General features: G+C 45.5%; 1 protein-coding gene across 1 annotated transcript in view; it reads left to right on the top strand.

Annotated features, from left to right (window-relative positions):
* Nucleotides 1-205: 205 nt before the first annotated feature.
* Nucleotides 206-26,083, top strand: part of TTC34 (tetratricopeptide repeat domain 34) — a 54,047-nt gene continuing 28,169 nt past the window's right edge. The window contains exons 1-4 of the mRNA XM_019493955.2: nucleotides 206-331; nucleotides 3,087-4,751; nucleotides 5,817-6,042; nucleotides 13,843-14,035. Of these exons, the coding sequence (XP_019349500.1) occupies nucleotides 3,148-4,751; nucleotides 5,817-6,042; nucleotides 13,843-14,035 (2,023 nt within the window). The 5' untranslated portion in view covers nucleotides 206-331; nucleotides 3,087-3,147. The remainder of the gene's footprint in view (nucleotides 332-3,086; nucleotides 4,752-5,816; nucleotides 6,043-13,842; nucleotides 14,036-26,083) is intronic.

Raw genomic sequence — 26,083 nt, 5'->3', positions numbered from 1 at the left:
GGTGCCCTAGGGTTATCTGCGATAGACAGACTGAGGCAGAGGGGGCAGGTCCAGCACGCAGGGCAGGGACTGTATACTTGAGCTGTGCTTCATTGGCTTGCGGGGAACACAAGCCTGTATAGTGTCATGTTTACTGTCTCCCAGGTAACAAGGCATGTGCAAGGATGAGCCCAGCCAACTCTGCTCTCTCCCAGTGGCACCCGTCTCTCCCGAGAGCAGCAGCAAGGTGCGCAGCAGGCCACAATGGGCCCCAGCTCCCAGCAGTGCAGGCTGTGATGGCCCTGCGCTTCCTTCAAAGCCCACAGCAGCAACTTCAGATGTCAGCTCTCAGGTACTTCAGCCCTTCCCTCTTCCCTGTAACTTTTTTTGGATGTTTTTCCCTTATGTTGGAGGAGTGGGTGTCTGATGCTAGAACCTGTGGGGAGCCCCACCTTCCCTTATTGGAAGGAAGGAATATACACCTGCCACCCTGATCTGACTAATCCCTAAATCAGGGAAAATCCAGGCAGGCTTTGCTACTTGTGCCAATCATTTTTTTTAAATAAGATCTGCCCTCCCAAACGACGTCAATCCTCAGAAATGCAGACGGGAAGGATTCTCCTTCTTGTCACTGCTTCCCCTCATCAGCTCCCACCAAGAGCATCAATGTCCAAGTGGTTTCTAATAGAGGAGGAAAGGCAAAGGGCAGGCAAAGAGATCCAGCATGGTTGACCTGGTTTCTTTCCAAGGATCAGGCTGTCAGAGCAACGGATGCAAATGTGTGCCTGCATGGAGGGGAGGGAGGGAGGAAGAAGAGGGGACGAAGCAGACAACCGGAGAGTAGAGGCACTGATCAGACCCGGTTGGTGCAGAGCAAGCCTTGAACTGGGGAAGGATGCGTGTCCAGCTATTCCTCAAGTTGTTTGCAAACACTGATGATTATTCTTTTCATCCCTGGTAGCACACAGGTGCCTCACAGCTCCAGGGAGGGATCAGGACCTCACCATCCAAGTACTGTGCAAATAATAAGCAGAGCCAAACCCGCTATCAGAGCATTTGTAGACAGTTTATTTCCTTTTGTAAAAAGCCTGTAAACATTCCTTTTGAATGATGTAGGAAATGCAATACTCTTCATTAGGCAAGAAGTTAGCACACCTGACCTAATAAATTGGTGTGGTAGGTGTAGCAGTGGTGATCTGGGAGTAATCTACCTTTGGGATGCGGTATAACTGATGGCCTGACAGCTAGCATTCCCTGAGAATCCCACAGTGCCAATTGATGGACATATCAAACTCCAAGCCACTTCTGAAAGAGTCAATATTTTTCTACACACACACACACACACACACACACACACACACACACACACACACACACACTGTTGTGTACTAATAGCTCAGAGGTGAGTGCATCTTGCTATCTGCAAGGCTCAGAAGATACAGGAGCAATATGTTCATTATTATATCAGGCAGTTGCACAGAACTCATTATAATTCATGGACTCTGTATTCACCTCTTCTAATCTTTACTTTCTTTTTTGATTATATTTGAAGGGACACTGACACATGCCAGTATGGCCTGTCCCACAGGATTAATTAGTATTAACGTTTCCCATCATATCTGTACAGCACAACCTGTCCAGAGCAGGCAAGATCTTTTCATTACATGTGTGTATAGAGCTTAGCACTGTGGGGCTTGAGTCTTGGCTGGTACTTCTATGGTGGTACCTTGATAGAAATTATCATAGTTCACAGAGTTAGGTGAGTACAAAAGGAATTCTAGCATTGTTGGGCTAAAGTTTCTTCAGGAGGCAGAACATTGCCTTAATGTCATTTTTGTGAATAACTCCACTGTGGGCATGGCAATAGGACTCTGACCAAGCAAAAGACCTCATGAGAGTCACTTTCCATCCAGCCTGGCAAACAGCATCCCAATTTCTGCTGGGGGAGGGTGGGGGCAGCATTCAGGGCCCATTCACTATGACAGCTCCTACAATACATCTGAACCCCATTGATGCTATTCATAGGTGATTAGCTCCAAGCTGGGCTGCATCTCACACCTACACAAAGCAACAGTATTCTTCTGCTGCTAAATGCACATACAGACCTTGATGTCCCTTTTATGATCACACAAGCTCTTGAGATTCAGCATGGCTGAGTGCTGGGGAGGTGATGCATGACTGCTGTTTGAAGAAAAGTGGAACACGCTGTTGCAGGGATTTGATTAGGAAAGGGAAGAGAAAGTCAAGCCTTCATACACCTCTTTGAGAAACCATCAGGGCAAGCCTGCTGAAGCACATGCACAGTGCAGCCCTACAAACTACCACATCAGCGCTGGGTTTCCATTCAGCATGCCAGCTGCTCTCTCATTCTTGCTGTTTGCCATGTAGGCATTGCATTGGACAATGCTCCTTTTTTTCTTTCTGGCAGGGTTTTTTTCAGCTTCTTCAAGATTTAAACATTTTTGCTTAGGACACACACAGTAGGTCAAGGGCAGTTAATTACTGTAATTTCTCATGGAATGAGGGCAGGCTTCAAGCTGTCATACCGTTCACCTAAGCCTGAGTAGACTGATAAAAAGACAACTCTACAGCTACCACTTTTAGCTACCTATATCGAATCGTAGCACAATAGCAGACAGAAGAAAGATTATTAATGTGGTTCCAAAAGGGTGCAGAAGAGAGAGAGAAATATTTTACTCCTAGCCTGATCTCTGATTAAAACTCAGTTAACAAACACATTTTAGGTTTGCAGACTGGAGATAATCCTGAGTTTCAGTTTTAGGAGGCCATTTAAAAAAAAATAAAATTCGACAATAGAAAGGGGAAGGGGAAAATGTCAGCAACGTTTTTGTGACCTTTCCCTATTTTCTAACCAGCTGTAATGTAGATGTGACAAGGATGAGCCACCTTTCCAGCCCCTCCAGCACTTGGCTTTGTTCTTCTTTGTCTTTGTTTCTAACTCACCAGAACTTTGCTGTTTGGAGGTTATAGTGACATTCAAAACCTCTTAAGTCCTCACTTGTTTTTTCATAACTTTGACAGACAATATAAAGCCACAAACTGTGGCAACATACTTTGTCTGAATATCTCTGATCTCTCTTTTACAGGCACTCAACAGGGCAGTGTGTGAAAAGCCAATTGCTGGCAATGTAAGTACCCCAAATCAAGATGTCAGCTCAAGAGACTGCTACAAAGCTCTGCAAAGAAGGGGACAAGCACCTGGTCAGGGAGGAGATGTTTCTAGCCACGGCTTTCTACTTGGCTGCATTTAGCTGTAGTGCATCCTTCGCGGTGCAGAAGGTGAAGTCCCTGGGGAAGGGGCTGTGGGAGAAAGTGATAGCCACCCTTGAGATGTGGTGCACAGGAGAGAGTCAGATTCCCAAGATACAGTGCGACAACTTGGCCATTGTGTCCCTCAACGTGGGGGTCACTGCTGTTTTCCTGTCCAACCTAGACCCCAGCAACATAGCTGCCTCCCTATGCAAGATGGAGGCCATGCTGGGGCAACAGCAGTATGAGGATGTAGTGAGCCAGTGCAATGCCCTGCTCAAAACCCACCCGAGACATTCAGTGGAGCTGCTGCTGACCAGGGCTTTGGCCTGGGTGCTATCAGGGACTCAGTCTGGGAATGGCGTTGTGGACTATATCCAAGCCTTTGTGAACCACCGGGCTGAGACAGTGACCTATATGCACAGCAGGCAAAAGGAGCACTTGCCACAGGTGATCCAGGCCTTCTCCAGTTACCTCTCAGTGCACCGGGAGAAGGGCCCAGGGAGCCGGATCCTGGACAAATGGCGGGATGACTGCTATGAGTTCCTGGCTACTGTAGCGCCCGATGACATCTGGGTATGCAGAGCCCAGGCAGCATACCTCTTTGAGCAACGCAAGTTCGAGGAGTGTGTAGCCATTTACAGCAAGGCCCTGGAGGCTTTGTCTGCTGGCAGCCAGCTCTGGGACAAAAGAGCTATGAGTCTGCTGCTGGAGCGAGCTGCTGCTTATTTCTCCGTGGGTGGGCGGACACAGGAAATGATGAAGGACTTAACAGAAGCTTTCATGGTCACCCCTGAGCAGGCCAAGAGGCGCTTTGATGAGCTGTTCACACCTCAGGATGCCGATGTGATCGAAGAGCAGGCTCGAGCTGCCCTGGAGGGGGAGTTTGCAGCCTACCGGGAAGCTGTGCGCACAAGGGCTGAGGTCCGATGCGACACCAGCACAGAACTGCTCTCCTCTGTTATCTGCACCCTCCAGTTCCTCATCCAGATTTCCCCAGGGGCCAAGCGAGAACTGAGCGCCCGGCTGGCAGATTGCCAGCTGCTGTGCGGGCATGTCAAGAAAGCCCTAGATATCTGTAATTCCCTCTTGGAAGCGGAGCAGAAGACATATTACAACACCCTCCTTGTGGTGCGGGGATTTTGTCACCTCCACGCTAACCATCCTAAGCAAGCCCTTCAGGATTTCCAAGAAGTCATAGAGCATGATTCCCCACACCCTAACAGCTGTGTGAAAGCCCTGTGTGGCCGGGGACTCATCCGGGTCTGTGGTGGCAGCCCTTACCTGACAGCCCTGGATTACATCACTGCCTGTCGACTGAGACTGGAGGAAACCATCGTGACTATCAAGTCCTACGTGCCTTGGAACCAAAGAGGCCTGCTTGTGAAGGTCCTCCAGGAAGAAGGACAGAAGATGCTTCAGAAGAAGCGGCACCCAGCAAACAGCTCAGCCCATGCACAGAAGAAAGGAGCCCAGCTGAATGGCTTCCTGACCAAAGAAGGGTATGTGTAATATGGGGGTGGCTGGGAACAGGATACAGCCCCTCTCAGGTCTAGGGCCAGGTCTATACTAGTGTATAGCCCAAATAGCTATGTCAGTTAGGTGCCAAAATAATCTGGTCTAATGCATCAATTTATGACCATCTTAATAATAATCTAGTATTTTTCACCAACGGACTTCAAGATGCTGTCTAGAGGCAGTTAGTACTTTTCTTCCATTTTACATGTAGGGTAATGGAGACAGAGGGAGGAGAAGCGAATTGCTCAAAGTCACCCAGCAGATCAGTGGCAGGGCTGGGGATCAATCCCCTGGGGCACCTATACATGTGCAGAGAGGCTGCTCTGATGCACTGTAATTACAGCGTGGAGCAGACTCAATTAATTAAATCTTCTGGAGCGTGATAATTACCATGCTCCAGCAGACTCCAGCATCATGTGTATCAGTGTCCCTGCACTGAAAAGTGGCAAAGGGAGCACTTTAACTAAAGTTTGTTGGATGAGCTTTAGGTAAAGTGCCCTCACTGCCATTTTTCAGTGTGAGGACAGTGATACATGCGATGCTCTGGGTTCTTTAATTCAACCAGCTCTCAGATCCACAATAATTAAAGTGCTTCTCTGCTTCCCCCCCAGAGCACACATATAAACACTCTCCCAAGTCCCACACTAGTACTGTTCAGGCAAGAGCTTGTCTAATGCAGTTATTAGCCTGGACATGACCATCTACTATTGTAATTTTTATTGTAGAGTTCTTTGGTTGAGACAGTCCATTATTCTTCATGGACTCTGTTTTCACTGTCATCATTTATCGTCTGTGTTATGGTGGGTTGCTGGATCAGATACCCTTTGGAGACCCTTTTTTTCTCATTGATTCCCCTGTTGTCCCCTGTAGATTGTTTGCAAACAGGTTTTAGATGTCATACTTTGGATGTGACCTAAGCGCATGCATGCCAGGTCGTCCTGGGTTGCTGAACGTTGGCACTTATTTCATGCTACCTGGATTGAAGGATAGATCAGCTTGATTGGAATGATTAGTGGTTCATGCTCTAAGGGTGTTCTCTGCTTATTCAGGGATGCCTCCGGAGTGCACCAGCTGGCATCTCTCCTGGTAGAGCTAGACTCCTGTGATGAGGCATCCCAGATCCTGTGTGCCGACACTCTGTACCAGATGGATCGGGTGGAAGAAGCTCACAAAATCCTCTTAGTAGCTCTCTCTAGGAACCCTCAGAGCTCCCCCATCCTGGCCAGGCTGGCGCTGCTGCAGTTGAAGAAGGGCTTCTTGTACGACGGCAATCAGGTAAAAACCCGCGGCTAGCAATAAGGGTGAGACAGTGCTCAGCGGATGAGCCCATTGAGGGAGTTCAGGGTTCTTCTGGGTTGATGTGGAGGAACCCAGAATATGAAGAAGGTCTGAGAAACAGAGCTTGAGAGACATGAACACTTTGTCTTTTGTGATACTACTCAAGGTCATTTGGGTGTGAGTTGAAAAATATTATTTTTTTAATGGAAAATTTTCATGATAAATTCTGCCCTTTTTGCTGGGAAATTTTGAAATGGAAGGTTTTTTGGGCAGCTGCCTTGGGTGATGAGCAACTCTAATTTTGAGCAGTACAACACGCCATGACAATTCCCAGAGTGATACCTTTGCTGAGTGTTACTGGCCTGGCTAAGCACCCCTTCTCCCTTAAACCAAGACAGCATCCTTAGGATGATCGATGGCAATACAGTTCTGTTCCTGTGCATCTTATGTTTTAAAATAAACTGTGCAGCAAGCTTCTGCCAATAGGAACAGACACCGGATTCTGGACGCAGCGAAGTTCAGAGCTTGGAGCGAAATACAAGTTGCCCAGGCAGTAGCAGAACTTTTATGATCCAACATCAGACTTCCAGGGCAAAGCTCTCTGATTGTATCACAGGCTGCATGAGGGCATTTAGCTAAATACAGCCATTCATCACATTATCCTTAATGACACCTTTCATCAGACACTTTTAACTAGGTAGAGAGTGATTGAATGTGCCGCACCCTGGTGCTACTGTCATTGATGGACCTGGTAATTTTCCCCTGGAGAAGGGAACGGAGGGCTATTACCTTTCTCCTACAGATATCTCATCTCATTATGGGTCTCTGTGATTCTTACCCACTGCCAACTCAAGACAGTAGGAAGATTAGCAAACAGCTGCCTCATTTTAGGATCTCAGAAGTTAGTGAGTCCCAGTCTGTTGAAAGCAGAGTAAGCCTGTCTGGATTTGGAATTATGGCCCAGAAAATAAGGCGGTAATCACATGAAATTTCTTCCCCAGCAGAGGGATAAAGAATGACTATCATGGAGACTCTGCTGATTCACACTGCTCACTGGTGCAGTTTAAATCCTACAGCCTGAGACTATCCATTTCCCCTACCACTCTCCCCCAGGGAACTGAATAGACCTAGATCCATCAGGTGAATGATTTCTTAATCATTCAAATCTGACCCCGTTTAGTAGTGAGTGACAGAGCCTGCTCACTTTTTCCAGTTTTGAGTAACAGTGCTTAAACAAGTATCCAGGTTCCAAGGTAAGCTGATATATAGATGCTTCCTCTTGACACCAAGAGACATCTCCCAGCGAAACAAAGTTTGAAAAGTCTTAACAAGGTGTGTTTTGCCATTAAACTGTATTCACCCAATGTAACATACTAAAACCATATGGCATCTCATGGGGGCAGAACATTACTGGCACACACTTTCAGAGGAGTACATATGTTGTGATGCAAGGAGGAATAAGGGGCACTGCATGTGATTAGAGCAAAGCCACGGAGACAGAATGCCTGGTATTTATTCCTAACTTTGGCCCAAACACACTGCCTGAACTTGGACAATTTCTTTAACCTTGAAAACTCACTTGGCCAAAAACTTTCTTCAGAATGGGACCTCACAGAGTGGGAGCCCAGTGCTACTAACATATAAATAGCAGTATGATAAACGATAGGCTTAATATATTGTCGCTGGTAAAAGGGCTTTGTAGTGCTTGAGTACAAGATCTGATAAGTGAGAAAAAATACTCTTGGAAGTAGGCCATTGGATTTTAAAATTGGAAGGAAAAGCAAAATTAAAAATGAATGATAATTAAAAATTAGTCATAATCTTTAATGAGCACTCAACCCATTAATGTTGTGTTGCATCAGCATAGAAAAATAAGCAAACAGAAACACAAAGATCATTCATTAGTTTCCTTCTTCAATGGCAATTTGTCTGTGTTTGAGCAAGTAGAAAGTATTCAAAAGAATGTCATTTCTGCTAAGCAGGATATTTTATTTGCTTGCCTGTGGTTAAAAAAGGTAAATTACCATATTTAGCTGACAGAGGGTGCTGTTGCCTTTTTTTTTTTTCTTTTTTTTTTTTTTTAGCCCTTATCCATCCATCCTGCGGGTAATGAGGACTAGTAGAAGTAGAATAGCTTTATTGCCACCAAAAAAAATCTGAATTATCTTAAATGTTCTGTGGTGCATGCTGTTAACAGGCAGGCACTTACCAAGTGACAAAGCTCAGTTGAGACTACATTAGGTCCTTGGAAAGATGGGCTTCTTACTGTACTTGCTCACTGGAGTTATAATTTTTTTCTTGAATGTGCATACTGACAATAGTTGAAAATCCCACACATAGGGTTAGCTTGTTGGCCAGGTGATACACCCAAAGGAGCATATTCCAGAAGGAGATTGTGCCTGTGCCCTGAGTTTGATGGCATAACATTTCTTGCAGGAGTTTCTCTCTCCTTTCACTATTTCAAGAGGCTGCAAGCTTTGATGGCCCCCAGAAAGAACAGAAAATCAATGCCTGAGAAAAAACAGATTTCCCACATGGCCATGTATACCAAACGCAGCGATTCACACTTTTGTTACTCTATGCGCATATGTTTTGCACAAAGGAACAATCCCTGCAGAAATGTTGGGTAGGTGCCATTCCCTCATATTGGGCACATCTATATGTTTATTAATGTGCCCTTGCTACTGCACATTGGCTAGGACAGACATTACACATAAACCAGTTTAAGTGATCAGAAACGGATTTAAACCTGTAACAGAACAGATGTTCAGTGCACATAAACCAGTTTGAGAATGGCTGAAACTGGTTTGAGATAAACCTGGCTGAATGTAGTATCAGACTTAACTGATTTGGCTCAAACTGGTTTATGCAATGTCTTGTTTAAATTAAATTAAATCAGACTCCCCCAGCATCCTAGCATGCTGTCTGGGCTGGGCAAGGCTCTCTGCTCTACAGCAGGGCTGGCCCATCCCCTCTGCTCCCTAGCTGCAGCTTTGGCAGTCTCTGCAGGCATCTGCCTGGCTTCTGCTCCCCACCCCGCTCCACTCTCTGCTAAACAGGCATTCCCCCATCCCTCACAGACACCTCTCAGCATTAGCTAGCAGACCACATGCTGGCTACCTCTGAGCTGTGGCACACAGGACAAAGGCAGAATCAACAGGTAGCTGGTAATGTCCCTCTGTTTTCTTAATGGGGTGATAAACATTGAGTTAGGGGTGATACACATTCCCTGCTGGGCTATTCAGGAATGGGGGGGGGGGGGGGAGAGGGAGCCCTCCCTAGTCAGAGTGTCCTGCCAGGCCCTGGCCAGTCCCCCTCTGCTCAGCTCTGTACAAGGGAAGGGAGGGCTGCTCTACTGCCCCCTGTCTTCTATTCTGAGCCACTGCAGGCCAGTCCAGAGAGAATGTCTGTCCGGTTACAAACCAGTTCAGCCTAGCCAGGTTAGACTAATCTGCAAAGATTGAATCAATTCAGGCTCAGGCTTTTTGACTGTCTGTCCCTATCCATTAAGTTTAATACCTCTAATATGAGGTACAAGATAAAGGCACAGGAGCTGCACTAATACTCAGTAACAAAGGTGATTTTTTTTTTAATGATACCTAATGCGCAGTAAACTAATTCTAGCGAGCATTAGCACTTTAGCATGTTTTTTGCCATGATGCACTAATGCACAGTAGAATAGTCCACTGTGCATTAAGGCATCTTGGGTAAACATGCGCAGAGATCCATCTACACAGGCCCTGCTGCCTATATATGTCCATAGAGAATTAAACCTAGTATCCATAAAGTCAGCTTAATCTCATTAGAACTGGTAGAAAATTAATTGGAGGGACAGTAGCTGAATGAGACCACTGCATTCATTTTGGCTTTTATGCTTCTAAAATATTTATTCTATTGGTACTATGTTTCTCTATGAAAACATGTGCATTTTGAGTTGTTGATTTGCCTGTAGTGTGATGCAGCTGAAACCACACAAGACACACACTTTTAACAAGCAAGAAAATTAACCTAACATTTACATAGTCACCTTCCATCCCAAATGAAAGTCCTTTGCAAGAGTAACGGAGTTCAAATCATCCACCACTAAAGTGCAGCTACATGAGGTGAAATGCATCAGCTGGGTAACAGGAGGCAGCTCCTCTCCAAGCCATCTTTTTGGGACAATCAATGAAGAGCGCACTGTCTGAGTGAGATCTACCTTGCAGCATGTAGCTCTGAATGGAAATTTTGCCAGGACTGCTTAGCTAACACCACTCTCCTGAGCCATGTGATTGGTATGCTTAATGATTAGAACCTGATGTGTATGTGTGCATGCGCATGTGCACCTGCATCCCTAGTGTGAAAGGGAACACAGTGGCCGACAGTAGCATAGCTTGCAAGAGCTGGGAAGAGTCCCTCCTGCTGAATAACCCTTTCTCCTGACTGGAACATGTAGAGGCTCTTGAATGTCTCTCATTCAAATAACTGGCCAAGCTTAACTCTTCTTAGCTTGTAAAACAGAAGAGGTGCTTTAGTAACCATTTCATGCTAGCAGCTCTCCTTCTGCAGGCCCCTCTGTGGCTGGAGCTATGTAGTAGAGGGGTCATTTCTGTCAGCCTCTCAAGGATTCCACCAAAGGTTTCCATAGGGTTAGCACCACCCAACCATACTCAGTGGGCGCCTCTGCACGAGATGCTTAACTGTGCAGTAGCATAGTTTACATGCACATGCGTCTTCACATGCTTACTACATGGTAAATCTCGCTAATCTTGAGTAAATTTGCTACCTGTGAATGAAGTAGCAAATTGACTTTTGAGAAGTAATGGCATGTAGATGCCTGGCAGGGAGCAAATCTGCTCCCTGTCAGCCATCAACCAGGGGACGGGAGATTGCTCCCTGCCCCTGGCAGCTGCATGCTGCCAGGGGGGGGATCCACCACCAGAGCCCAGGCAGGAGCTACGTCCTTCTGCCTCTGCATCAGGGAGCTCCAAGCACCCTGCTCTGAGATGGTAATGGGGGAGTGGGGACTGGGAGATCCTTAGGGCTCTGCAACTGCAGAACTGGTGCTGGGAGGTAAGTGTCTCCCAGCACTGGCTCCACAGTGCAGAGATGGTACTGGGAACTCCCTGCTGGTGGGGGCTGGGAAGCCTGTTCCCTGCCCAGCTCTATGAGCATGGAGCTGGGTGGGGAACAGTTTGGGGAGCTTGTTCCCCACTCAGCTCCGCACTCACAGAGCTGAGTAGGAAACAAGCTCCCCAGCCTGTTCCCCACCCAGCTCCACACTGATGGAGCTGCGAGAGAAACAGGCTCCCCAGCCTCCGCCTTGCATGCAGGGTGAGGGCTGAGAACTGTCCTGGTCAGGGGCAGGTCCCAGCCCTGTGCCCCAGTTGGGTGATCAAGACATGGGGCTTGGAAAGAGCTGCAGGAGCTGGAACCTGCCCCTCCCCTGCAGCTCTTTCCATGTCCCCTGCCCCTGATCAGGAAGCCAGGTCCAGGGGACATTGTCCCTGCCCTGGCAGCAGGTGGGCACAGGGTGTAATGTCCAGGCCCTGGCCAGCAGATAGCTGTCTCCTAATCCTACCAGTCTAGAGCTCCCTCTGGTGGTTGCAGGGGCCCACTGCAGAGCCCCAGGAGTGGGAGCAGCTTGCTGCCATTAGCAGCAAGTCTTCTCCCTCTTCCCTGCATGTGTGGACACCTGGCCAGGAGCATTTACTCGCAAGTAGTTTACTCGCGAGTAAACTGATCCCGGATCAAATGCACATGTAGACACACCCAGTTTATCTCACTTCAGCAGTGCGTTCTTGTCTCATTCTGTGCATGTAGCTCTTTACTATCTGACATGCTTAGCCCTTTCTTTTGGAAGTTTTCCAGGCAGGTCAGTAAGCAGCCCCCTCCATGTCTCCTCAGCCCAAACATGAAGTCAGCAAACAAACTGCTCTGCTGCTTTCCTGTCTACAGCCCCAACTGCCTGACTCAGAAAAGAGAGCAGCAAACTCCTTGTTCCTGCTCTCACAATCCCCAGCCTTCCCCAGGAAAGACCTGCCACCTACTGCAGCTCCCAGCTCTTCCTTTTAAAAGCCCCTACAATGTTCTTGCTCCATTTATTAGCCCAGGTGCTACTCTTTCCACACTCCTAATCAGGTAAGGCTGCCCCTATTCCTTCGCAAGAAAACCCGCCTTGTTTAAAAGGGCCAGCCCCTCTGGAACAATACACTTGGAAATCACAACCCACCTTGACATTTGTGGCACATTTTCTCTGTCCATGAGTCTGCTCTGTATTTGCTGATCTTGCAGCTCTGAAGGATGACTGAAAAGTCTAACATTTATCTCCAGATTCGTAATATCCTAAAGGCTGCTAAAGTGAGAGATTCTGCACAGGAAGTCAGTATCTTGTTTTATATGGAAGCACACAGAATAGACTCTCTTTTTCTCTAAGAGCAACATATCTAAGTCAGCCTTCATCACCACAATAACTGAAGGAGTCTTTTCCTCCTGTCTCTTGTTCTGCATTCCCTTGGCATGTGTCCTTCAAGAGAGATGGTGAGAAAGGAGGGAAGCTGTAAGAAGATTTCAAATGAAAGATTTTTGTTTTTTGAAAACCTCCCCTAGAAATTTTCCATTTCCAGACCAGCTCTCAGTACCTGGATACATGCTGTCACTAAAAATATGTCTGTGTCTAATGCCAGACTTAAGCAGGGACGGAAAATGGCTGAATTGTTACAGATGCACATTTCTTCATGTTTAACAACAGTTTTGCCTGAAATGACGTTTAGGGTTTTTGTGGAGGAAAAGGTTGTCTTCAGTTACCCAATCCCCTTCAAACTCACTCTCCACTGGGAGCCTGAATGCTATATTCCCCTACTCACCCAGTTCAGCTCCTGAAAATGGGCTCCATCAAGTAGAATTTACCCATAAAACCTCAAGCTCTCCCCCTTCTTCTTGCTTCTCTGGCTTGGATTTACCGGCTGAGTGCTTGATAAATGCAGTACTGTTTCGGGGGGAGAAGGTTCTGCTCTTTGGGAAAGCAGGTAAAGGTTTGTGGTGGTTTCTTTCCCTACTGACTGGTGGCCCAAGGAGAGGATGTTCTGAGGAGCTCTTACAGGATAACAACTGCCCAGTAGCTGAAGACCTCCATCCCATGGCTTCTTCTGGGTTGCATTCCTCAGAAAAGCACTAAAAACAAGAGATGACATTTATTGGATTTCTGTAAATTCACAGATTTTGCTTTTGCAGGCAGAGTAATTGAGATCCTTCCTCTGCCCCTGCACCAGGACACACCTCTTTGGGGCTGTTACCGAGTGGTTTAGCACCCTTTCCAGTCTAGCTAAGGGACCAACTATGAGGAATGCACAGGAATTTGGGCAAGTCAACATTTTTAAACAAGAATTCTCTTCCAAGCCTCCTAAAATGGTCTTTTTTTCCTAAATAAGAAATTCTCATAAGGAAAAAAAAAGGTTTTACATTAAAAATTATTGGTTTTTTGAAACCACTGGTAAATGAAAAATTCAGTTATTGTTTTTTGGTTTAGCATTTCTCTTAACTGCCTTTGTTTTGCTCCCTTTCCCTCTGGTTTTGTCAGGGGCAGGATGGGAAAGGGAAAAGAGAAGAAAGGAAACCCCCATAAAATGAAAACACTCTCAAAGAAATTGAATACATGAGAAACCGCTCCTTTCCTCACCCAGCTAGGGAATCACAAAAGACCAGTGCTCTAGTGCCATTGCCAGCTGTTAGACTCCATAGTATTCACTTACACCTGTGCTCACAGCCCTACTCACAGACCCATTTAACAGTTCTCCCTTTTTGTCTCTTATTATTAAGCTGCTAAAGAAGGTGATCAAAATAGGAGACACGTCCTGCTTGCTGCCTATCATGGATATTTTCAAAGATGAAGACAGGAAACTGATGCAAACTCACTGCCATTCCAGGGCTATAAGCATCCTGAAGAACAAGCAAGGAGAGAGCTACATCAAAGGGGCTGTTGCTTACCTTTCCTTTGCAATCATTGCAGCAGGTAGGTTTATGGAAGAATATTTAATAAGAGATTTATTTCTGTGAGAAATTGGATTGGTGTGCGGACAGGCTTCTCCAATTCCTTTGCATTATTTCTTTTACCTTCTTAAATATAATGATAAAACTCAAACAATACTTACACTAACAAGTGTGAATTATTCAAGAGAAAGGCCCTTTATAGTGTGATCATTCTCTTCTAGGTTACTGACTTGAAAGCAAGCCCAGGTACACAATAACCAAAGTCCTCCCTGCCCAATAAGCACTCTGTCAAGGGTGTGAAATGAGTGCTCTGGGCTGAGTTCAGTTTCTAGCAATGACCCCATCTCATCACCATCACAGATGACACACATGATGGAGATCAAAAACTGTATTGGTCTGGACACTGGACCCCTGTCACTTGTCGCCTGAGCTCCACTTCAGATGCTCATTTCAGTTGCACGAGCTTAAAATTAAGGTCTTGCTCCTGACTAGGGCCAGAGTTCTCCATTCATTTCAGCATCAAGCCATGAGTTGATCACCATTGGTTCCTACAGGATTTGAATGGGGCCCTCAACATCACAAACCTAGATGTTTCCGTCTAATGAGTTTACAAACATCTCTTTGCTTCCCCTGCATCACAAGTACAACGTGAAGCATGCATGGGAAGCCTGGCATGTTGCTGTCTTAATTTCCTGCACTACACCTGGTTTGCTGTTCTGGGTCACCAGATGGCAATGCCTGCTCTGCTATTGTAGGGTTACTGCTGAGTGTTGGGTCTGTGGAACTGGTTTGTCACTGTAGGTAACTAATGCCTGTGCTGCTTGATCACAGGGTTAATCAGAAATACCATCCACCACCCTTGATAAACTTATACAGTTGAGCAGAACACATATTTCTAATGCTGGCGATTCTGTCTTCTTGGAAGCTGACACTACATCCTTCTGCTCTCTATGGGTGGGTTTCCGTGCGACAAAAAAACCTTTTAAGATTAGTGTCATGTTGGTGCTTTGATGGGGAAAAAAAATCTGTATTTCCCAGGAGACTTTCTATAGTTAATATAGCCAGCCTGGTTCATCAAAGAAGCAGAGACATGTCCAGGATAGATGGATGCAGCACCAGAAACTCATTAGGAACTACAGCTTGCACTTTCTATAGTGTCTTTCATCTCAGGATCTCCAATCTCCCATTATTAATCCCTTCCATGTTTCAGGGGTATAGGTTGTAGCCATGTTGGTCTAAGGACATAGGCAGGCAAGGTTATTTGGGTAAATCCAATATCTTTTATTAGACCATTAGTTTCAAAAGCAAACTGGATGCTTATCTTGCTGGGATCCTATGACCCCAGCTGACTTCCTGCCCCTGGGGCAGGGGGCTGGACTCGATGATCTTCCGAGGTCCCTTCCAGCCCTAATGTCTATGAAATCTATGAAATCTATGAAATTTCAGTTGATCTAATAAAAGATATTGGATTTACCCAAAGAATCATGCCTTCCATTATTAATAAAACTTCACAAGTCTCCTGGTGGGGCAGGTATGGATTATTATACCCAGATGAATGGGATAAAGTACATAGACCTGTACAGGGAGTCCACGCCAAGATTAAGAAAAGGACCCAGGAGTTTTTGACCCTGCCTTTCAATAACCAGTAGACAATGTGCTTTTGCTGAAAATTTCTAACCAGCAAATGACTGCATCAGTAAAAGCACAGAATTGGTTGAGCCCAAGAAAGGAAACACATACCCAGTTTCACAGAGTGACAGGTTACATGGAAAAAACATGAAAGTAACTCTCAGGAAAGAATAATCTCTTGTACCATCTTACCTTTCTGGCTTGGGGGTGAAAGGAAATGGTGGGATTTGTCTCTTCTTTTGACTAGTGCTCCTGAAGTGTCAGCTTGCTTCCATTATGTTAATTTGAGCCCGGAATGAAAACAATGTCCTCATGTGAAAAAGGAAGCAAAAGCTCAGAAGACCTCAACCTTGGGGATTCCATTGGTTTCACATTCCCATTTCATCCAGCTTCTTCCTCAGTGGATAATCAGACAATAGAGGCCCGAGACTAACCCCTTCAACCCAGCTAATCCCACAGGCTTCAGCGGACCAGCCTGAGAAGCTGCATCTTGTGGATATTTTAAAGAAAGAGTGTTATAGCAAGGGTAACCCTAGAAGTTTTTAACCATTTGGTTGCTTCTAATTACATTTGGTGCATGACATCCAAAAGATCTGATCAGGAACATAATTTTAAAAAAAGACTTGATTCCAGTGAGGGAAAAAATTTGGCCTCTACTTAGAAGCACATGAGGGCCTCTTGTGGAACTGGCTTCCCATTATTTAAAACCTTTTAGAGAAGGTGGTGCATGTACATTTAAAAAAATCAGCACAACTGTTCCTTAGAAATAACAGGAAGGTACAGACACTACACTTTTATGGTATAAGTGATCGGAAACCAGTCTATACCCATAACAGAACATAAATTTGGCACACACAGACTGGTTTAAAAACGGCAGAACTCAGTCTAAGATTGGTGTACATGTGTCCCAAAACCAAAGGGCGAATGTGTGTTCTGTTCGTTACCAATCTAAACTACACCACTTACAGAAAACCGTGCAACTTTGACAGATTCCACCTTGGGCTTTTTTAATGTCTGTACCTAGCCAGTAAGACAGAGGGTCATTAAAAGAGAAGCAAGGGCAGCTGTTGTGTCCATTAATTCCTTGGCCTTGTGGATGAAACTGCTGGCATAGGGGTCAGTTCACAGAAATCACCCAAGCCAGAGAAGGGCAGCCAGTTGCCCAGTGGAATGGCTATTGGATTAGTACCAAACTTGGCCACGCTAAAACTAGTGACCTAGATGGAAAAAGCTCTATCCTGTTCCTAAACCATTACACCACTTAGCCCCTCAACGGTGATGCTGATTTGATAGGTCCTGTTTCTTCAGAGTGAATCTGTCATAAATATGGCCAGTGCCATGGACCACCTGCCTGCTTGACACTGAAGTTTCCTGATGCATTTGCCCCCTTGATGTTTCAGACTCAGTCCTTGCCAAAGAGTGACTGCACCTGGCTGCAAGCATCAGTCCTGAAACATTATCTCAGCGTTTCCCAAAGTGGTAGGCTGAGCTCATTTGGAAATGCCTCTGACATGTTCTGAGAAGCACTCTATTCTTATGGAAATTTGACTTTTGCTCAGATAAAATGTTATGACAGCAGCAGCCAGGAGAAGAGAGATCGGTTTATGAATATGAAAAAAAAAATGGCTAATTGCATTGAGATGTTTCAGTTTCTGAGGCAGTGGATTGCAGCTTATCAGCTTCCCACCTGCTGCACATACTTGCTAAGAAATAGGCATTGTCTCTGATGAGGACTGATCCTTAGAGCATTAATAACCTTTGGTGAGGAAGTTTAGGAGTCATAAAAGCCTCATTACTGAAAAGGAATTGCTAGGAGTGCATCCCCTGACACTGCTCTGCAGGCAGCTGTGTGGAAGGCTGCCCTCTGTGACCTCCCTGGGAGAAAATATTTACAATGGCACCCATGATTTATTCATCTAATTGGGACCATGCTGCTATTGATTGCAACCCTGGAAAATTAAGAAGCTTATCGAAATTGCTGTGAAAGGAACGGGCAGGCCAGTGACTGAGAAAGATATGCTGTGTAACCACTGGATGAATGTACTGTGCACTTTCTCTCCAGACACCTTGGTTTAATTGGGCTGATTTTATTCAGGATCAGAGAAAAGGGAGTGCTAGAGGCACATCCTGAGGTACAGTATATTGGCAATACATGAGACAGACTCATTTGAGTAATTATCGTAACTAAGGTACTGTTCCAGCTCTACCCTGTCTTATCCTCCTTTCACTTCTAAATGGTCTTGTTCCTGCATCCCAGCATCTCCCATATCCAGGTTCTTCTCTCTCCCATTGTGCTGCTGCTTTGGAGTTATATCACCATACCAAGTCCTCAGAGGAGTTTTTCTAATCAGTTGGGTCTTTGATGTGCTGCCAAAGTTGCCAGATTAGGCTCCCTTGTGGGCTTTTGTCAGGTAGTTTTCCTCACCCTGATGGGCACTAGGAAGGAGTGCTGGGGCAGAAGAGTGGGAAATTGGCATAATGGCTACAAACCTCCCTGCAGGGCTTGGTCTAAGCACCAACAACCTCTTGTTACTTCTTTTGCTGCAGCATCCCACTGCTCCCTCTTACACATCCCCATTAGTTGGTGGAGAAGATGGGACTGTTGCAGCCCCTGGAAGAGGGATACTGTCCTGGCTTCCAAGGATATTCCACCCCAACAACCTGATCAAAGCAACATTGCAGCAAGTGGCAGAAACCAAAGAAAAATAAGACCCAGCCATGGTGGAATGTTTCTTAGTTGGACGCAGTCAATTTTGGGGACAGAGTCCCCAGTCCTCCTGCAGAGGAGACCCCAGGCAGCCCTGGGAAGTTCTGCTAATAAATAAATCAAGCAGAACAAGAGTAGCTCTTGCCATCATGGATCTGCATTCCTTTAAAACCCTGGTCTTGCTAGTTGTACACCTGGTACAAGTTGCCTCTAGTGCAAGGATGGCCTAAAATGGGGCAAAGTGGAAAAGAAGAAGCAGTAGGCCTGTGCGAATAGGCAGCTATTCGATTCGGCTTTGATCCAGCCAGTTCTGATGCCAGCAATCTGATTCAGAGCTCTGGATTGGTTTCCCGCTTTGATTCAGCTGAATTGGCTCCGAAGCTTCAGAGCCACTTTGGAGATCTGGCCATAGGGTATAATGGGGAATCAATGAAATATCTATAACTTTGTGGGTTTTTGTCTGACTTGGATGAAACTTGCAGAGATGATAGTCTCTGCTGAGAGCATGAAGCCTGCCAATTTTCAAGAAGATTGGTACAGGGGTTCGGAGGAAACTGCACCCCAAATTCTTGAAAGCAAAACTCATGTCACGTATATGTGTTACACCACAGCTGGGTGAAAACGGCAGGGGTGGTCACCCCGGCTGAGGCCACAAAGTCTGTCAAGTTTCAAGGAGATAGCAGCCAGAGGTGCAGGGCCCCAGAAGCCAGACTCCCCCTGCACCTAACAGGCAAAACTTGTGACATAGATGACCCTGTGTGCGTTAAGGCTCAACAGGGTGAAAACTGCAGGGATGGTGGCTCCTTCTGTGGCCATGAAACCTGCCAGCTGTTGAGGAGATCGGTGCAGGGGGGTTCTGGGGCCCTGCACCCCTAGCTGCTGACAGGCAAAACTCGTGACATGGGTGCTTGTGCAACTGACTGTCTCTGTCTTGGGACAGCTGATTTCCTCTCCTTAGTCTGTGGTTTTGTAGATGTTAGTCCTTGCTCGTTAACTCGTTACATGAGCTAGCTACTGTGTATTGAGCTGGTCCCTGAGTGAATCATGATTGATTGGTAACACAGTAGCTTAGCAGCCAGGCCTGCAGTAGCTTCAAACTGCCCCCCCACCCCCACCCCCACCCCCCATGCCCCAAGACAGACACAGTTGTGCAAGCACCCATGTCACGAGTTTTGCCTGTCAGCAGCCAGAGGTGCAGGACCTCAGAACCCAGAAGCCCTGCACATATCTCATTGACAGCTGTCAGACTTCATGGCCTCAGCAGGGGCTAGCAGGCCTGCAGCTTTTGCCCTGCTGTGCCTTAACACACACAGTGTCACCCATGTCATGAGTTTTGCTTGTCCACAGCTTGAGGTGCAGTTTCCTCCAAACCCCTGCATCTATCTCCTTGAAACTTGGCAGGCTTTGTGGCCTCTTCAGGGGCTACCATCCCTGCAGTTTTCACCCCACTGTGGCTTAACATATACACGTGACATGAGTTTTGCTTTCACGATTTTGGGGTACAGTTTTCCCCAAACCCCTGCACCTATCACCTTGAAACTTGGCACAGATTATGCTCTCAGAAGGGGCTACCAACCCTGCAAGTTTAATCCAAATCAGCCAGAAGACAACAAAGTTATAGATATTTAGTTGATTCCCCATTATACTCTATGGCCAAATCGTCGAATTGGCTCCAAATCTTTTCCAAACCAATTCAGAAGCTCCGAATCAATTTGAAAGCCTAAAGCTTCTAGCAATTCAATTCAGATTCATAGATTTGGCCTCTGAATCATCCAAATCATCTCCAAATCCGAGTCATGATCCAAAGCTTTGCACAGCCCTAGGAAGCAGCTGCCAAACAAAGCATGGAGTGTGAGGAGGGATGTTTAACACAATAGGCATTTAGATCGACATTAAGTGTCCAGGATCATGAGTGGCTCATTTTTGGCACCTCACTTCAGAGATCTAAAGCCTGATATTTAAAGATACTAATGTAACCCTTCTGCTGGGTACCAGTCAGCAGTGACAAGGGCCAGGTTCAAATTTTGGGGTACCCAATAAGTTTTTTCTATGGATTCAGTCCTCGCCCAGAAACCTGGGATCACTGAATATGGCTGGGGTATCCCATATAAACAAAGCATCCTCCTTGCAAGCAGTGTAAACCCAAACTGATAGGTTTATTATAGTCATCAAAGTAAAAAAAAAAGCAAAGGAAACACCAAATCCAATTCAAATGCTCTTAACTACAAAGTATATTCTCTAATTTATACCCCTTTTAGGGAGACTCCACGCATGCCCAATAGGGCTGTGTGAAGCTTTGGGTGCTGATTCAATTCGAAGGAGATTCAGTCCGATTCAGTGGCCAAATCTCCGAATCCAAATCGAATCAGGAGACCAATTAAAAGGTCCAAATCAATTTGAAGCTCTCTCAATTGATTTGGAAAAGATTCAGAGAGCTTTGGAGATTTGGGCAGTTCCCATTCACCACCGCATGGAGCTGCAGCCAGACTCCATGCTGGTAAGTAAGGAGCGGGGGGGAGAGGGGGGCAGTAGAGGAGGGGGGGGACCATGGGGGGACCCCTGCCACACCCCATCCCCTGCCTGCTCCCCCAGCCCCCTGAGTGTCCCCTGACCCCGTCTACTCTCCCAGCCCCCCCACCCCCCCCCTTCTCCATGGCTCCCCCACCTGGCCCCAGCTCCCAGTTCTTTAAAAAAAAAAAAGCCTCAGTTTCACCGGGGCTTTTTTTTTTTTTAAGTGCTGGAAAGCTGGGGGTGGGTAGGGCAGCCATGGAGGGGGCTGTGAGAATGGGCAGGGGATGAGGCCTGTTTGAATCTCTGAATCAGATTTAGCCGAATCGATTCAGGACAGTGATTCAAATCACTGAATTGAATCACTGTCCCCCAAATCCAAATCCAAAGCAAATACTAGCAGCTTTGCAGAGGCCTAATGCCCAGGGAGTCTGAGATGTGCATATCACCCAAAAGGGTTGGTTCCAGGGACCTGCACCCCTATACCTGCCCTGCAGCAATGGACTGGAAAGTCCTATGAGCTGCTCCTTGGGATTTGCTCCATCTCAGGGAGCAGCTAAGAGAGTATAGGTCCTTCTTCGGTGCATGGGGCCCCTTGTTGTTCCCTGGGAAGCTGTAGGGCACTGATCTCCACTTCTACATGGTGGCTCTGAAGGGATGACTTGCAGCATCAGTCAGCATACCACACTCCCAAAATTTGTAGTCCCAATCCCTAGCTCTGTGGGGGCATAACATTGCAAAAGAACTCAAAGATGGGGAGCCAGGCCTATCTTGGCTCAGGCCTCAACATGCAGCAGGGCTCAGCTACACAGCTAAACTGAGACACGATGGCTGTAAAACAATAAAATGAAGGCCCAGGCCTATTTGCACTGGGACTGAACTGAGCAACAAAAGTGGGCCTGCCATTCTGCGTTGGACCTGAACTAAGCAACAATAGAAAGTAGGGGTGTGTGAAGCAGGCCCTATTCAATTTGGATTTGGATTCACCCCGAATTGAGGACAGTGATTTGATTAGTTGATTCAGACCACTGTCCCTGATTCCATTCGGCTGAATCCAAATCTGAAGAGTTGATGCTGATTCGGAGAATCAGCGATTTGGACGCAGACAAAACTTTAAAAGTTTTTTCTACATACCTCGAGGTACCAGTGTGGCTCATGAATGCTGTGATGCTGGGGTGCATGGAGCATCCCACAGGAGTGCAGGGAGCCCCCCCCATGTGCTTGGTGACAAAGCCGGAAGTGGACCGGAAGTACTTTGGCCACCGAATCAAGCTGAATTTCTGTCGAATTGGGCCGAATCTCCACCAAATCAAATCAGGGACCAAAACTTTGCACAGCCCTAATAGAAAGCCAGGCCATTTTTGCACTAAGACCTGGACCAAATAAGAAAATGTGCCAGGCTTCTCACCCTGGCCCAAATCTGCCAGCAAAACATACAGCTGGGACTGAGCCACACGGCTAGGCTGAACCAAAAGAAGTTGCAATAGCAACACATGTGCTAGACCCTCAACCCTGGCCCAAATGTGCCAGGTTTTTAATCTTGGCAGAAATCTTCCAGCAAAACTGCCAGGCTCCAACCCTGGTCAGCGTACTCCAGGGATTAATACCACCTTAGTATTATCCCACTCCAAAACTCAGAAAAAAGTAGAACAGGAAAAAGATGGAAAGAAACTGAGTCCCAAACTTTGAGACAGACTCCCTTTCCTTTTACTTCAGATTTTCCCTTGACATAGCTTCAGCTCACTTCTCCAGTGAAGTGGGGGGGAGGGGGCGGGGGAACCTCCCATGGGGAGCAGTTTCTCTGGCTCCCAATTCAGCTTTGCAGCTCTTTCCAGTCCCAGGAGAAAGAAGCTGCTATATACCTGGCATGATATCACCCAAGCTTTTACAATCAGGGCTTGCCCTGCATCCAGTTTTTATTTTTAATCGATTACTGTAATTTTAAAAAAGAACCAGGTAGCCAACTAGAGCAGGGGTCTGAATTCCCTGTGCTTATGTGACTGAACCCCATGCTCTTTTGTCACCGAGCGCTCGCGTTTCGAATGGAACACACCTCTCCTCTCACAGCCACTTGTTCAATTGCGGCCCCTGGCTTTGACACCTGAGTTTCTCAGAGATTCTGGATGCCTCCCCTTTGGTACCCAAATGAAACAGCAAAAGACATTGGGTGCATTTGAAAACCTAATATATCTAACTAACTACTGGCCAATTCTTTCCCTTTCTGCACATCTCTCTGAAGACTCAGTCTTCTGAGATACCACTAAGTAATCCATAAAGTAATGGTGGCTACCTGGAAAAAGCCAATATTGATGCATTTCTTCACTTCCCAACCAGCAAGCTGCACATGTAGAGGATCTATAGAACTGAAGGTCTTGTTAGTGTTACTCCCTGCCTTCCTCCTCCATTTTTGTTGCCACTCTCTTCTTGTATCTTGTCTTTAATGAGATTGTAAACACTTCTATGCAGAGACTGTGTTTATGGAGTCCTTGGTATAGTGGGGTCTCTGTTCCTGACTGGTGCAGTGGAAGCATCAAATTATAACTCTAATTGCAGCTACCAATCTGCTCTAAGCCAAGGGCTATCTGTCTATTTATTTTTTTATATTAGTGTTACTGATACTTTTTCCCCACATCATTTTAGTCATGTTCAGAAACCGATTATCTTGTGTTTAGATATGCATCGTTGGCCCTGCTGATCCCAAGCCTGATTAGTAAAGCATTTCATGGTTGTAATGCTCATTCCAGATGTAAAATATTCTGTCCAAAGTCTTTTTTTACAAAGGGTAATCCCACATCTGTTTCCTGGAGTCTAAGCTTGATCTGGTTTTTTGATAGAAAATTCCATATACTAAGAAGGTGCAACAGTGACTGTCATGTGGAGGGAGCTGGACTTTGATGATTTAGTAATGTGTTCCATCTCCATCTAAGTGAGTCTATTCTTGGATGCTCTTTGTGCTGTATTGTAGTAGCACTCAATGTACTCTGTGACTAGAATACAGGGGAAACAAAACTAACTTTGTAATAAAGATTAAACAATCATATTGGTTATATTGAAGGAACGCACAGCATATTCCACTCAAATTGTTTGTCTTATTTTGGAAGCCAGGGAAATAAGACATATTCCTCAAGGAGGGTCATGCAAGAGTCAGTTGATATTCATTTTGTGTGAGGCTTTAAAAAATGAATAGACGTGAGTGTGGGCTAGTGGCTTGAAGTGGGAATAAAACAGAATTCCTGGGTTCTGTGCCAGCATTGACCCCTGCCTTGCTGAACACGGCACTTTTAATTCCTTGGTGTTGGTAAACCCATCCTTAAATGGGTGTAGCTTAGAGGAGTGCTGGGAGACCCTGGAAAGCCTTGCGGAAACTTTATGCACAAACAGTTCTTTGCCAGTGCAGAGTGATGCCACATGGCCTACTACACGTCCATGTAACCCAGGCAAAGAGAGGTTCTCCTCCGCTCACCAACCCTGACCCCATCAGTGACTCCAGGCAAGTCAGTTCTTCTTTATCCACCTTGACTTGCCCATCTGCTACATAAGGATAATAATTCTTCCCCTCCTTTGTGAAGCACTTTGAGATCTCTGGTAGAAAAGACTGATGTAAAGGCTACACATTATTAGTAGTAGTATTACTATTACAATTATCATTATTAATTACTACAATTACTGTTATTATGTTGTATCCAGCAAAGGTACCTGGATTTCCAAGTTCAAATAATTAATCTTCTTCCAGTAGCATTATCCTTTTTATTTTGACCTATCTTTGTAAAAATCAGATTTTAAATGCTACCACTTTTCATCCATCTGAGGGACAAAACTGTTTCCATCTCTTAAGTAATAACATCATGAGCCACACTGGTACCTCGCGGTATGTAGGTATCCCTACTTTTGTCCAAAATGTCTCAGACTCGATCCATTGGACAAAAGCAAAATGCATTTATCTATAGATATGCATGCAAGGAACTTTTCTGTTGCTGATTAGCTGAAATAATTTCTTACTTGCATAAGATTATTTATTGCTACTAGGCAATCATCATTTTATTATTATAAGCTGAATTGCAAGGGAGCCTAGAAGCTTTGGTTTGGTTATCTTCTATTGTTCTATTATTTAAGGCCAAGTAAAAATAATACCTGGCTTTTGTGTTGTAACCAGAGATTTCAACACACTATATAATGGTGGATAAAACTGTTTCATGAAGAATCAAAGACTCGTCTATACTTCTCAATTTAGGATCCAGTTATGTAATTGGCTCACATAGACACAGTAGTCTGCCTTGGGTGATCTGTCAAAAATTGAATGCCCCTAACTTTAAAGAAAACTTTTCCCTTTATAGGTTTCCACTAGGTGGCAGTGAGTCATCCTCTATTTTTTATTGAATACTTTTCTCTACTCAAAGGTTTTTTCCATAGACCCACATAAATGTAATTCAATAATTAAAAACAACAGTTTGAAACATTTTTAAAAAATGTTGTTGAATACTTTCTCAGGAGAGGAAAACTAACTTGGCTCAACTGCTCATATTCTAAGATTTTGCAAAATTTTCTTGTTCCAAAGCAGGATGCAAAGTTGAGATTTTAAGTATTTTCATTAACCAACAGACTGTACCGATGTCCACCTGAACTGAATATCTGATATTTTTCCTTACTACATGCTGAAAATACAAAATGAAAAGAGTCATTTTGAAACTAGAAACCAGACACTTATTTTGAGAACACTGAAATGTATATTTCACAATTTCCAACCCGTTTTTCCCCAACACTTTTTTTTCAGCTCAGGCAGTTTATCAGAACTTACCCCTTCCTGCAAATGCTTGCACTCTCAATGAGTAAATATATTTTGACAAGGAAGTATGGTTTGTGGAAAAATTCCCGACCATCTCTAATCAAGAGTGTATTTGTCTCCTCTGATTAAGCAACTTGTATTCTGCTTAAAGATCACTTGACTGTTCAGAGGAGCCAGTCAGAAACCCCAAACCATAGGAACAGGAACAGCCAAAGAAAGAATCTGGGGCTACTCAGAGAACTTCTTACAGCTCAGACTGGAATTTCTCTCTCCAATGCCAAGTGGCTGTTTGCTCCTCACTCCCAACCTCAGCTTCTCACCATACCTGCCCTGTCCCACTCACTCTCCCTTCCCTTCCCTTCCCTTCCCTTCCCTTCCCTTCCCTTCCCTTCCCATGTAGAAGACTTCTTCCACACAAAACTGTGCTTCCCCTCTCCAACCCT

Source organism: Alligator mississippiensis, chromosome 13 (assembly GCF_030867095.1).
Source record: "Alligator mississippiensis isolate rAllMis1 chromosome 13, rAllMis1, whole genome shotgun sequence".
Taxonomy (NCBI): Eukaryota; Metazoa; Chordata; order Crocodylia; family Alligatoridae; genus Alligator; species Alligator mississippiensis.
Note: the sequence above shows the minus strand (reverse complement) of the source record. Positions and strands in the feature narration are given on the sequence as shown.